This window comes from Mizuhopecten yessoensis, unplaced genomic scaffold (assembly GCF_002113885.1).
Source record: "Mizuhopecten yessoensis strain PY_sf001 unplaced genomic scaffold, ASM211388v2 scaffold10033, whole genome shotgun sequence".
NCBI lineage: Eukaryota > Metazoa > Mollusca > Bivalvia > Pectinida > Pectinidae > Mizuhopecten > Mizuhopecten yessoensis.
Window position 1 is genome coordinate 93,888 of NW_018408345.1, and position 14,402 is coordinate 108,289.

Sequence of the window (14,402 nt, forward strand, 5' to 3'; positions counted from 1 at the left end):
TTTACCTTTATGGCCCTTATTTTCACCCGCCCCTCTGCCCCCCGGGAGCCCAACCCAAAGGATGTGCTTGACCAAATTGAGATAAAACCCCATAATCCCTATGGTAGAATAAGGATTTCAAAGATTTCACCTATATTTCCCCTATTGGGCCCCGCTTCTCTGCCCCCAGGAGGGCCACACCCATCGTTCATTTGAGTCCCCTTGGCCTAAGGATGTTCCAGGCCAAATTTAGTCCAAATCTATTGGGTCGTTCAGGACTAGTAGCATTTTTAAGGAAAAGTTGACGGATGGACGGACGGACGCTGCGGTATGGCATACGCTCAACATGGTACGTCCTTCGGACCAGTTGAGCAAAAAATTGATGTTCGAACAAGTTTGAAGTTTGAAAAAGTGTTAAGTTTGCGCAGTAGTTTCTAAATAAACAAGCCTTAATATACCACAATCCCCCAATATCAAAATCAGTTTTCGTACTCATGGCAACGAGCAATATGCCTACTCCTAACAAGATTTCTCACCCGAGTGAGAAATCGTACAGAGATGAGAAATCGTGTTGCGAACCCAGCAATGTTAGCTGGGTGAGAAATCGTGCCGTAACAGGGGCTGCCTTATCAGACGATAACTACTAGTCATATGCCACCTGGCTAATATCTCCCTATGTGTGTATGTCTGCGTGTGTGCTGAAGATGTATTGAATCGAAGATTTAATATCAAGCATAAACGTATTTGTTAATATCAATCATGCTTTTGGCATGGCGATTCTTCAGACAATAAGCATCAGCTAATATCGTCGATTATAAACAAAACTCTAGATAAAAGCAAGGATATACAATTTTTATTTCTTTACTTAGTACAACATTTGATGTGTTTTTACATAAACGAAAAAAATGCATGGTATCTTTGGTAACATATATAACTGTTTTAAAAAGTATTTAGCTGCAACAACACATCGCAAAAAAGGCAATATAATGATACTAAAAATCACTGATTTTATAGCGCTCTATCCTACTGAAACTAGCAGCCCCAGAGCGTTTTACAAATTAATGTACAAGACATAATAGGTAAAAGTAAAAGTAGACATCTTACATGAAATACTACATATTCATATGCAATTGATATAGAAACAAAAACAACTTCTTTTGGTAAATGTTACGGCTACCAATGTACTCTTATACATATTTAAGCTGGATTTGACCAAGGTTTAGTTCTAGGTGTTAATTACATGACGTTAGAAGTTTCTCTCGCTGTGAAGTCTTCAGCTGATGATTCATTCATGTATAAAGGTAAAGTTAATGTCTGAAACTAGTAAGTAAACTTTTCAGCAAAGATCTTGAGTCGGCCAATAATTGGGCTGATGAATGTCAAACCAGTTAGCGCAATCAATGCTGTAGGTATTAATTACTGTCTGAAAAGTATGGCCGAAAGCTGGCCATCTTGAATTTTGAGAATTTAAGATTTTTAGCACTATTTCTTAGAACGTACTGGAGTGTTCTTGCTCAAAATTCACGCGAGGGTTCCCATTGTCCCTATGATAGCTGAGATGGTGATCAGACACCAGTCTTAAATTTTGACAGTTTTATTTTGTTATAACTATTTCATATGCATGTAATTCTTTGGCTCCTTTAAAAAAAAAAAAAAAAAAAAAAAAAAAGGCCCTAATAAAAATGTATCCGTCTTTGAAACACTTCCTATTATGTTAGAATAACAATTTTTAGGATTTATGATAAAGTTATGCAAGTTTTATACAATAACATTTGTTATGTAGCAGATTCATATTTGTAAAGATATAAAATTGAGAAATGATAATTGTAAAATATTATAAAGTAATTGCCATGTATGCTGTGTTATTGTAAGAATATAAACTGGTAACAGTAGGCAGTAATTATTTCTTAACATTTTGTTCAAGTTACATGTAGTAAGTGTATATTATGAAAAGATTATCCAGTAATTAGTTTATGAGAGTTACGTCCCTTTATTCTATGTATGCATTTTACTTATGAAGCGTTGTGCTAAACGAAGTCTTTTGTGTTAGTTTACAGAGTGAATCTATATGATAAAGGAATGTTGAACCATGTTTGTCAGTGCTCTGGAATAAATATGAATCGTAAAGAAGTTTTGGTTGTTTGTGAAACCACGCGGCTATAGCTGCAAATAGCACATGCCATTACGAGAGGTACGTACAAGATTCCTGGGTAACATAGAACGTGTAAGGAAAATGAAGAGCAAAGGTAGAATAAGATGTATTTATACAACAGGGATTCACTTTCCGCAAAACTAATGCTGCCGTATATTGCAGTTGTAGAGTTGTTTGTAGAGTGCATAAAGTCGGGAGTGTATGTAGCAGGGATTCAGCTAAAAGTAGGAATCAATAGCAGGTATTAAGCTGGAATGAAGTGTTGCTTAAACTTCACAGGGCCATATCATTTTGCGATGGGGTCAATTATATATATATATATGAATAATAAGTTATTTCCTGTACTGTGTACCGTTTGTGACATCATAATATGCATGATGACATCATCATTTCATGTGCACTCTTCAAAATAAACAAGTCTACTGAAGAACCTCATAAGAGGTGAAAAGCTTAGAGACATCGGTTATTTTTGTTTGTTTTTCCTTATTTACATGTAGTTACATTATGATCACTGGCTGTGTTTTGTCGTTGTTCTGTTAAAATAAATAAATATTTCCCCTGATGAACCTCTAATTAAGGCTAGAGAGACGCTAGGAAACGCTTATCATTTGGTTTTTTTATGTTTAACCATCACGCGTTTTTTCTGATTTATATATATAACATATATCATAAAACAGAGTATAAAGACACCGTTTTAGAACTTTGTTTGCTCTGTTTGTCTGTTTGCTAATTCAAAAGTATGAACGATTCCATATCATCTAAAATTTGAATGTTTCTTTGACGGAAAGTGGCAGGTGTCTGTCGGATGTTTCGCATGAGAAAGTTGATTATCAGCTGAAAGGCTTTGGGAGATGGATTGATTCCTGCCAACGTAGCCAGCTCTCTTTCATAATTCCATACAAGTTCATTACCTAAATCAGCGTGTGCCTTCTCACCTCTTCCTTTTCTCTCATTGAAATCACTCTCGGCATCTTTGTACATATCCGTTTCGGACGGAAGAACGATTTTACCATCCAACACGGCAACGGCAAATCTCGACATCACGTGCCCCATCGAGAAAAATGCCACTTTTTCAAGAATACCGACAAAGAATAGATTTTGGTATTTTATATTGACCACGTGCTTATATAGAGGCATGACCCTGTTGTCGGTAATGTTTATGTTAATGACGTCATCACTTAGAAACGGAAAGTTGTAACGATATCCGGTACAGAATAGTAAAACATCTACTTCCTCCTCGGTGTCGTCTAAGAAGACGACCGTCGTACGGGTCATCCGCTTTATCCCAGGCTTTTCAGTGACGTTTTCAGTGAAAACTGATTTCAAACGTTCTTTCTCATGGCTCAGAAAAATCTGTAATTAAATAAAAAATGCTTTTGAATTCAATAAAACTATAAAACGGTCTCGTCTATTTCAAGAAACAAAAATAAATGAAAAAAGGAGAACAAAAAAAGGTTTTGATTATAATCGGGACCATAACATAATTCGCTCACAGCCAAATTGGTTAATCTGATTATACTTGCATACAAAAACGTACCACATTTGAGCAGCATCGGTCAATCAAAAGCCACTGTATGGCGGCCATTGTGTTTAATGATTAAACAGAAATCTAGTTAGAGTTTGAAGTGCCATAACGCATCTACCAACAAAATGTAAGCAAAGTCGAACAAAATACATGATGAACATGTATGAATTTTGTCCAATCAGAAGCCAGTCTACAGCGGCCATTTTGTTCGATGACTAAGATATGACAACCATTCTGTGTAGTCAAAACACAGGAGCTGCGTTCGCAAGTGTAAAGTATCCAACCAGTAATTTCGTCCGGAAACCATTTGGCGGAAGAAAAAGAAGAAGAAAAGAAGAAAAGACGTTTTGGTGATTTAAAATATCTTAGAATTCTGATGACTTTGTGACATAAATTTAGGATTTCTTAGGGTGGAAAAATGTTAAAATTTTGTATTTCGGTATCTTAATGCATGTGTCCTATTCCACACAATACAATTTTTTTTTTTTATCCAAACACAGACTTATGATATTCAGTATTCAATCTCTCTTTTTAAAACTTCATATGCATAAAAGAATAGCAGATATTTTTAGAGTACGTTGTTCATTGATTTATCAAACTTTGTATGTTATAAGAACCTATCATGCCCAAGAGTGTAGGATAGGTAAACTTAACTCGAGGGATTTTCAAATTCCAGATGATGGATTTCCCTATCTTACACCCCTGGGCATGAAAGAGTATTTTTCTCTCATTCCAACTGCATGTACCAGAATAAGCTCAGAAACCATGAAAATGCGTTTGGACTTGCTACCATTTAAAAAATGTTAGCTTCTCCCCTGAGATTTTTTGACGAAAACAAATAGGTCAGCTAGATTTAGCATACCCCATAGTTTGCACAGAGAAAATAATCTCATTTTTCAAACTTGTAGTGAAAAGTTGTACGTTCAATATATTGTAAAATGTTTATTTTCATTACATCGTCTTTTCCGTATTACGGCATCGGTCTTTTCCTTTCTTACACTGGTCAGCTCTATCTTAAACAAACGGAAATGAGAGAAATACCACGCTTTGGCATTGCCACACTTATTATACTCTTGAATTCTGGTCGCATTTACTTAAACCAGCTATGAATGCCACGACCCAACTGATGACGTCATAATTGTAAAGTTCTATACCATTCTCCCACAATTATGGTTGTTCCTTTCATTGAACAAACATTTACAAAATATCGTACATACAGTAATTTCAACTGTACACTTAATGTTGATAAGTTATTTCTTATTAAAAGTTGCCACTATATAACCATACAAAAGTTCAGTTGGTATTCATATAGGCTATGAATCCATGGACCGATTGTTGACGTCATCATTATATTACGTTATATATTTTTCGTTTGATATCACTGACCGTCTCGATGCCTATTCTTTTCACTGACCAAGCATACACGATACATACATTATTTGAAGTTAACTCTGAATAATGATAAGTGTAAGCGATCTTTTATGAGATGAACAGATTCCAAAAATGTTAAATATAAGTATTGAACTTGATGAGTGAGTTTTACGTCCGCTTCACTACCGAGTAGTTCGGTTATCCAGCAGACTAAAAGTATTGAACTACTTTCAGTTGGCATTTATAGGCTATATGAATTCCAACTGGAAAAAGGCAAATCTGACATGAAGCGTAAGCGTGCTATTTTGAATTTGTCTTTGTCCAGTTGTCAATCATATTTATAAGCAAACGAAAGCAGTTCGATGCTATACACAACTTATGAAACAATTCCAGTTACGTACCTGTTGAGCGTATGGTGATATATCGACAGCAAGGTCAAGACCCGAGAAGGAGGCTCCGAGTATGACAATCCTTTTGTCTTTGAACTTCTCGGGAATTCTGTAGTTTCTACTGTGGATGATCTCCCCTTGAAACTCTTCTACTCCATCAATATCCGGTATGTTCGGTTTATCTGCATGACTTCATAAAAACACAAAATAATGTCAGGATATTGGAAGAAGGAAAATACCTTCAAATGAAACTGATATCAGTAAATTAACAGATTCGTTTCCGTTGTGACAATACTGACAACACCTATTAGGAAAACGAACTTTTGTTTATTATTTTTTTGCTTACGTTGGAATTCATTTTTGCCCATGTGAGGTTTAGTGAATACTAGCAATATATGTGTATCCAAAAATAATACAAGGGTACATAGCGGTAATTCAACCTGAGACCTTGGAACACTTAAACACGATGGCATATTTCGTGCCATCCAGTTATTCTGGGTCGCGATAACTGTGGTGACAAGTCGTGCTTTTGATTCATTGACGCCACATTTTACCATATTTTTTTAGTTGACATGTCGCGTTAATCAATCAAGATAAATCAAGGTTGTTTTCGACTTAAATTTGTCATATTGCCAAATATGGAGTCCGGTTAGTAATGGGGTGATAACTCATAAGTAGTACCAATCGTTAAGTCCGATAATTTATTAATCTTAGCAAAACTGACATCTACCACCTATTGAACCCAGATTCACTGCTCCAGATTCAATTTGTATAAAAAAAATCACCTCTAATAGGAAATGAAATGCAATTTCAGATGGCAACCTGCAATTTTCTGAAAACAACAGGCAACGCTCATTTTTCACATTTGGCAGAGTATTGCATGCATTACACTAAATGTATTTTTCAGACGAAGAAATCGGTCAAGAATTTAAGAGGGGAAAATTGCTCCTTTAGGCCTACCCATTGCATACAAATACAGCATCAAACACAGCCTGCTTCTGTTCGTCTTTGTTCCGAATGTCGTAATAGGACACCGTCCATTCGGGATGCCTCTCATTGCTTGTCGGACACACGTTGTTGACATAGGTGTGGGTCTGAGAAGAAAAACAAAAGTGAAATCTATACCCGATCTGTGTCTTGAATGCTTGTGTTTATGCATTGCTTTCGATTTAAAACGTAGCTTGCTTCTAATTTGCAGTCTTATAATGGCAAGTACGTGTTTGCGTTAAACAACGCCAGGAATTAATGCTTTATCTAATCAACACATACTTCCATACTCACATAATTAACAGGATATGGTGAAAAAACGAAACAGTATTTCATTTAGGGATCCAGGTACCACTGCCAAAAAACTAGCCACAGGTGTACGCATTGGGAAATGATTTTCCTGCATGACTACAACTTTGATTTATCATATCTGAAAAGAGAATCATACCTTTTGGGACTTATACAACAGAAAATAATAAAAAGGTTAAAATAAATAAAATGCATAATCCGTTACAGTGTTCTTGAGTTAAAAACTTCAGCGGGGCAAGACCGGGGATTCGAACACACGACCTTTTAGTTTGTTATACTGTCGTTCTAACCGATCAGCTGTTTTGTCAACGGACGTATCCTGGCCCGACTGGCTTTAAGCGAGGGGAGGTTACTGTGTATACGAAAACCTAGAGTGCAGTGAGGCAGGGATCCTTAACAATAAACTAGAAAATGTCTGTAAGACATAAATGCCCCCGCTGCCATGTGAAGTAATTAGCTACAGTGTTCTATAAAAAGTAACAACCACTTTGATCTTGATACCCTGAAACATTCACACACACAAGGTTCTACACCTAAAGTTGATAAGTTGATTTTAATATTCATATGTTTTTTTTCTGTATGTTATTACCATCCTGAAACACAAGGATGCCAGAGGTACCATACTTGACCTTTGCATAAAGTTTCACCAGAATCCATGAAAGAATGAAGTTGCTTAGTGTTTAAATTGAATCAGTTGATGATTTTCTATATATAGCAACAGTGACCTTGGCCTTGACCTTGGCCTTGACCTTGGATCCCTGAAACACAACGATGTCCGAAGTATACTCATACTTGACCATTGTATAAAGTTTGACCAATAGCAAAACGTAATCGTGAACATATATAGAATAGAATTACAGATTGTGTTTAGTACTTCAAAAATCCTCACACAAAAGTATTCATAACTTCTCTGCTTGGTTTTGCACCGCGCTGAAGTAGCATTGCACACCTTATGTTTGATGAATAATTATCCAAAAAATATGTTGATTTCTACTAATACGTATAGCACTGTTTAAAGGAAACCCTGCTAGAACCAGTTAATAGTTACCGTGATGTATTTCTGGAGATCAAAATGGTCCACAAATCGATTGACGTAGTTCACAACTTCCTGTCTGTGCATGAAGCACGAGTCTATATCCGGATCTGTATTTGGGAATTCTGGGAACTCCATCATCGGCTTTGGTAAGTTACTCCTGTGTGAATCCATATTAATGAAAGAATAAAACGAAAGTAAAAGTTACTTCAACATCAACATTCGTTTCTTTTCTGCGTAGCAATTAAATGTTATCCAGTTAAGTATCTAAGACAGATGTATTCAGTCTTTGTTGAACAATTTAAGGCCGTAAAATCATGACATACAGTGTACATTGTAATGTCCATATTTCGATCATTACTTTGTGTATTTTATCTTACGTAAATCAGACTGGTTTGCCCGGTGGTATAAACAAAAGCTTTTAATATGAAAGGAAATCGGTAAAGACACGTGGTTGAAACCTGGAGTCCTTTGATGAATGGCGAGTGTGCTATCTACTTCACCACTCGAGTCGGCCACCTGTATATTTCGATACGTGTTATCCATGTTCGTGTGACATCTGGTTTTAATTTTCCGCTTCAGCCCTTATTTGGAACCCGTTTTATTGAGAAAGATTGGATTTTTTTTCTCTATTTTTCCATCAGTTGTTACTGCAAGGCCGAGCGAAAAAAATGAAGACCACAGTTGAATCATGTAATATCTCATTACATACCATAGATCAACTCTCGACCCATAGCAGTCCGAGAGGTATTGTGATGAATGTACATATCGTAATCCTACCTTCGCTGATTTAGCATATTATTCAGGTTAGATACGTTGATCTGTTGGCGTTAATCATTTGTGTTATGTCTCCGTAATTCGAACGCTTAGAAGACAGATAGTTTTCGAGGTACAATCAAAACGTACAGGTGATTATACCTCACTCACCGCTAGGTGTCGCTAGGATAGCAAGAGGGTATAAATAGGCAGAATCCAGCGACAATCGGCCCAGTTCTGTTTCGATCTTGGCGTGTTCACAGCAGTGACAGATCGTAAGTACCTAATATATGTGAGACCGGCTTTGTGTTGGAAAGATAGAAGTGACTGAATAAGTCTTGCCTTGATCCACACACTGCCTGGAAGATATATTAAATAAACGATTGAGTGCTGTAGCGAGATACCGTTAGACAGAAGGTGTCACGGGCATAGGCTGTGCAGTGCTAGTCGCGACCAGGCTAGTCGTGACTAGGTATAGTCGTTGGTGCTAGTCGTGACTAGGGGTAGTCGCGACCAGGCTAGTCGTGACTAGGTATAGTCGTTAGAGCTAGTCGTGACTAGGGATAGTCGTGGTCATTAGAGAGTGCCGTAGTTGTATACTAGTATAAGGCTGTCGTGATCGGCGCGACTAGGTCATATAGCTAGGTAGCTTACTATAGGGCAACTATAGTGACTAGGGCTAGCCGCGACTAGGTAGTCGAGTTGTGTTCTGCCTGGATTGTACGGTAGTGTGTGTAGTGTGTTATATTGATACAGAGCAGATAGTTTTGGTATTAGTTCTATAGTCGTGCAGTTATTATTCTGTTCATATCATGTATTAAGCATTAGGTAATAGGTATGCTGGTTACAAGGTAGTAACACATATTTGTATATATTTGCAACTGTAGTATAGTTATAATTAAGCTTACAGCACAGGGATCCTTAGAAGTGACTAGGGTACGGACCCCGGAACGTTACAGTATTCGTATCTCGGGTTGATATGGAAGCCTTGAATTTATAAAAGGATGTTTTTGGCAGATTAGATAATAACATACTCATGTGTGTGGACATATTTTGTACAGACACACACACTAATACACGCACATGAAGTCACACACGTAAATAAACAAGGACGTGTAATGAGAACAGTTGGAGTTATTCAACAGGCTTGATATTGTACTTACATTGCGTCGCGGTACATGGCGGAAAAAACAGGCATCCCGTACTCGTCAGTGTGACTGTTCTCATTATACTGCCATATCCCACCTACACCACTTCCTCTTTCAAAGCATGTTGGGAGGTACTTCCGGTCCGATGCGAGGAGACTCCTCAGCGTGGCAAGCCCAGATATACCTGCCCCAATCACCGCCACGCGTCTTGCCTGCTCCGCCATCTTTATCAAATAAGCACAAGATATTTGTTAGCAGGGTAAACATCAGTCACGTGACAACGCCAAGGTCGTAAGATGACTGGTGCCCAGAGAGACACTGCCACAAAGAGATAGTAGGGTGCAGGGTGCAATACATTATCAGTCTCCGTTTACAATACATATGCAGTGGGATACTGCAGGTACTCCTGTATAACTTGAAATATTCTTGGTTTCTTTAATTTACCCTAAACATATACAGAGGACAAGGAAGAAATCATTCCATTTCTGCAGGATAGGGGGCCAGGGTAGGGAGGGCGCATGGATCGCCTCTTACTATCATGCAGTGAGAAACAGCAGGCCTTTTCTTTCCCTGAACCTGCATGGGTTGGGTAAAGAACACATTTAGGTGGCTAAAGAGTGGAGGGTGTGTGTGAGTGTGTGTGTGGTGGTGGGGATGGGGTTAGGGGATAGTGCAGGCCTTTTCTTTCCCTGAACCTGCATGGGTTGGGTAAAGAACACATTTAGGTGGCTAAAGAGTGGAGGGTGTGTGTGAGTGTGTGTGTGGTGGTGGGGATGGGGTTAGGGGATAGTGCAGGCCTTTTCTTTCCCTGAACCTGCATGGGTTGGGTAAAGAACACATTTAGGTGGCTAAAGAGTGGAGGGTGTGTGTGAGTGTGTGTGTGGTGGTGGGGATGGGGTTAGGGGATAGTGCAGGCCTTTTCTTTCCCTGAACCTGCATGGGTTGGGTAAAGAACACATTTAGGTGGCTAAAGAGTGGAGGGTGTGTGTGAGTGTGTGTGTGGTGGTGGGGATGGGGTTAGGGGATAGTGCAGGCCTTTTCTTTCCCTGAACCTGCATGGGTTGGGTAAAGAACACATTTAGGTGGCTAAAGAGTGGAGGGTGTGTGTGAATGTGTGTGTGGTGGTGGGGATGGGGTTAGGGGATACAGCAGGCCTTTTCTTTCTCTGAACCTGCATGGGTTGGGTAAAATACATATTTAACAAGTGGAAAGGGTAGTGGGGGACATGTAGTGGGTACATTGGTATAGGTTGCTAATGTTGGGGGAGGAGGGGTTAACAACTTAACAGTAAGAACATTAAAGAGTAATTAAAGGGCCTAACAGTTGGAGGGATAATGGGTACAAGCTACTATGGGTCCTTTATTAGGTGGCGGCTAATGGGAATGTGACTATTAGGTAGAGGATTCATGTTTAGGAGGCAATACGATACAAATAAATGGATGTGGCCTACATGTAAAGGGCTAACACTGGGTAGCTGATGGGAGTGAGGCTAAAAGGTAGGAGAAAAATTAAAGAGAAAGGACTTCATGGGTAGGAGCGAGGAGAGGGTGAATGGGTCTTAATGTCTGTTTACCTTCTGAGGAATCTAAACCCCTTAAACTTGCCATGAAGAGAAGTCTGTTTCAATCTTGTCAGATATCAGCTGATTGAGTGCACCCTCTTTTCAAGGAGAAATAGTCATTAATTTCATCATGCATAAAATCTGTAGCGGACTGGACTGTGTGGCTCAACACAACCAGGTAGCTCAGTTGGTAGAGTGTCTGTTCAGAAGTCAGAGGGTCCTGGGTTCAAATCCTGGTCTGGTCGTGCATTTCTCTTTTTCTTTTTCGAAAATTGGGGAGTTTTTCCCATCCTTGCTTCAAGCACTGGGTTAATTCTTGACAAGGGGATACCCCAATCTAGGTTAATGTAAAATAGTTGAAGACTTAGAAAGCGGAGGGAGGAATATAGCCGAACTAGACAGGCCGGTCAATCGTCAGTGACCAGGTAACTCAATTACTAGAACTTATGTCTCGAGTACGGAGGGTCCCAGGTTCGAATCCGGTCTGTTCGTGCACAGATCGTTGTGTCAAATCACAAATACAAAATGTTGTATACACATACATGTCAACTTTTTTAAATTTCCGGGAGAGGGGGGGGGGGGGGGGGCAAAATCGGGAGTCTTCTTCAAAAAAAGGGAAAGTTGGCACGTATGTATACATCTTTAAATTGTACTTGTACTATACTATTGGGAATCCGTTTACCCACAGGTACATATATAGTGTACTAGCCACACCTATAATAGACTAGTATCTGCACAGGTGTTTGAAATTCTGACTGTAAATTGAGATAATAATCATATAAAAAAAAATTCGGTAAAAGTACTTATTTTTTATATGATTTTTATCTCAATTTACAGACAGAATTTCAAACACCTGGCCATGGTATTTGTACGTTTATCAACGTACACGTGTTTTGTTAACAACGCAAAACTTGAATGGTCCCTACATGATATACAGAATACAGCTCGTGTGTAACGAATTATTCAGTCAGATGTGAGTTAATAAACTGCTCAAGAGTTACCAAATAGCATCATAAGGTGTTCAACAATAATTCCAAACCGTGTATTCTAAGCACTGAATTATTTCAAAGGATTCGTCTCATTCCAGCAAAGCGAATTACTTGGCTTGCGATCTGAACCGGTCACGTCATACACGGGGTATGATAAATATATCCAGCATAAATAATTAACGGTTGAATACACAAATTAATACAATAATGCATACATTATTAAATTGTTATATTTGTTTTTATTTACTAATCCTCTAATTACATTTTTGATGTTTATTAGTAGCAATCCGTTAATTCCCTGATGTAATCGACTAATGCGTCGATGAAATAAAATTGAATAAAAAAATAATAGTATTAAGCTGGCATTATTTTGTTATGTACATGAAATTACAGAATACAATTTATGTGAACTCCTGATTACAAAGGTGGGGTAAAATTGAGGAAAATGGTGAAAATACATGATTTTTAAAGAAAATTCTCAGGCTGGGGTTTTTCCTGAAGCCCCCCCCNCAAGAGAAGATACCTCTGCAATACGCAAAGACGGAATAGCCACGCCGCGCGGCAGTGCCTATTGATACTCGGGTGGTAATAGCGGGGTGTTCTCAGTTCCCCCACTTTTTAGAAAACAAAGATACGTGTTGATATAGGAAGACAATAGCAAACCAATTATAGTATGTTTCTTACTTACCCCACAAGTAACTTACCTGTGTGAAAGTTTCCTGTCCGACATGGAGATATATTTCATAAGTTTTGATAAAGTTTAGGGGGTATGAAACTGATTGAAAAAAAGATAATAAATAAATACTTAATTGTCTTTTTATATAAAAAAAAATTAGGTTTTTTAATTGAGATTTTCTGTGTATGTTATGTAAGGTATTTATAAGGTTAATAATTTGAAATTCATCTATGCATATAAACATGATATAATCATTACATACATGATGTACAATACATAAATAGTAAGAGTTTACAGTAAAATATATCAATACTTGTACATAACATTTCATTTACTTTACACTCTTTAAGCCAACAAATACAAGACAAGCTAAAATATATATACTAAAGAGCTATGGCGGAAAACTGCCTGAATTTCCCGAAGTTGGCATTTATGAATACAGGAGAGAAAAAATAAAGATTAATACTTTCTAGTAGCGAAAATGCATGGAATAGGTATCAAACCAATTGAATAAGATTTTTTTAACTGCTGAGATATGAGATATTGTTAATATAATACTGTAAATATAGCCATATTCACTATATCTATGAAAGTGATGGGGTTTCCCAGACGTACACAATACATCATCACTTTCTCATCCGAAGACCAACTTTTGAATACAGTTTTTGACTCCGTGATGTAATATGCAAAAAAAGTAAATCGTATGACGGGAAAGTGGTCCTCCTTTAGCTGTTTGGAAAAGTGCTCAAAATAATGAAAAAACATGACTGATCCAGTTTCTCAAAAGTGCGACAAGTGTTTCTTCGATTACTATAGTAAAACAGATTGTATTTGCCGAATGTGTAACGCAGTTTACTTTTGACCAGAAGAAGTGAACGGTGCAAGTTCGAATCCACGTTCAGATTCACTTTTTTAACATTTAGGCATGTGATCTTTTTGCTTAATTACATGTAAGCAATGCAATATTCTAATAATACCAGATGTTCCACTTTAGATTATTAATGGAACACTTGTACGTATTGAAACTAAATCACGTGTTTATGTAATTCTTAGTTAGAAGGAAGAAACCGACCCAATTCTGAGGGCCCCACATTAGTTGCCTCTTACGACAATGCAGTTGGGTATAGCAGGCTTCTTGTTTACCCCACCCTTCACGGGTTCGCGGGTGTGGTACCTGGTTATATATTTGAATTATATGCATTTAGTAAGCATTAAGGCTGATCTAGGCGCATTCCATGAAAGTATTAGTTACTACAATAAGGGAACACTATATACCTTCCATAATTGATGCATTAAGCATGCACATGTATATTACTACCTAGTATCTGGTCTTTCAAAACATTGGAAGTCAAGCATGCTAAGTTTGGAATGGTCACTTTGTCATAATCTGCTAGCCTACCTCCGACTGACATCCTTTGCGTGCCAAATCAGGGTGTGGTGAGGCATGGAATCTAAAGAATGACGCCTCAATTTGAGTATCCTAAGAGAGGTTTCACTGCGAGAAGGATATTTCGAATTTCCGGACCA

General features: G+C 37.9%; 1 protein-coding gene across 1 annotated transcript; it reads right to left on the bottom strand.

Moving 5' to 3' along the window:
• Positions 1–869: 869 nt before the first annotated feature.
• On the bottom strand, positions 870–10,774 carry LOC110459318 (dimethylaniline monooxygenase [N-oxide-forming] 4-like). Its single transcript, XM_021511514.1, has 5 exons — positions 9,665–10,774; positions 7,761–7,905; positions 6,377–6,510; positions 5,429–5,606; positions 870–3,484 (listed from the first exon to the last, which is right to left on the bottom strand). Exons 1-5 carry the CDS (start codon positions 9,871–9,873, stop codon positions 2,858–2,860), a joined length of 1,293 nt encoding a protein of 430 aa, XP_021367189.1. The 5' UTR covers positions 9,874–10,774; the 3' UTR covers positions 870–2,857.
• Positions 10,775–14,402: the final 3,628 nt, after the last annotated feature.

What these genes read in the sequence shown, in the direction of transcription:
- LOC110459318 (XM_021511514.1), bottom strand. Translation starts at nt 9,873, where the DNA reads ATGGCGGAGCAGGCAAGACGCGTGGCGGTGATTGGGGCAGGTATATCT. An exon ending in GCCATGTACCGCGACGCAAT is followed by an intron (nt 7,906 to 9,664) that starts GTAAGTACAATA and finishes GGATTCACACAG; the next exon opens with GAGTAACTTACCAAAGCCGA. An exon ending in ATCTCCAGAAATACATCACG is followed by an intron (nt 6,511 to 7,760) that starts GTAACTATTAAC and finishes TTTTCTTCTCAG; the next exon opens with ACCCACACCTATGTCAACAA.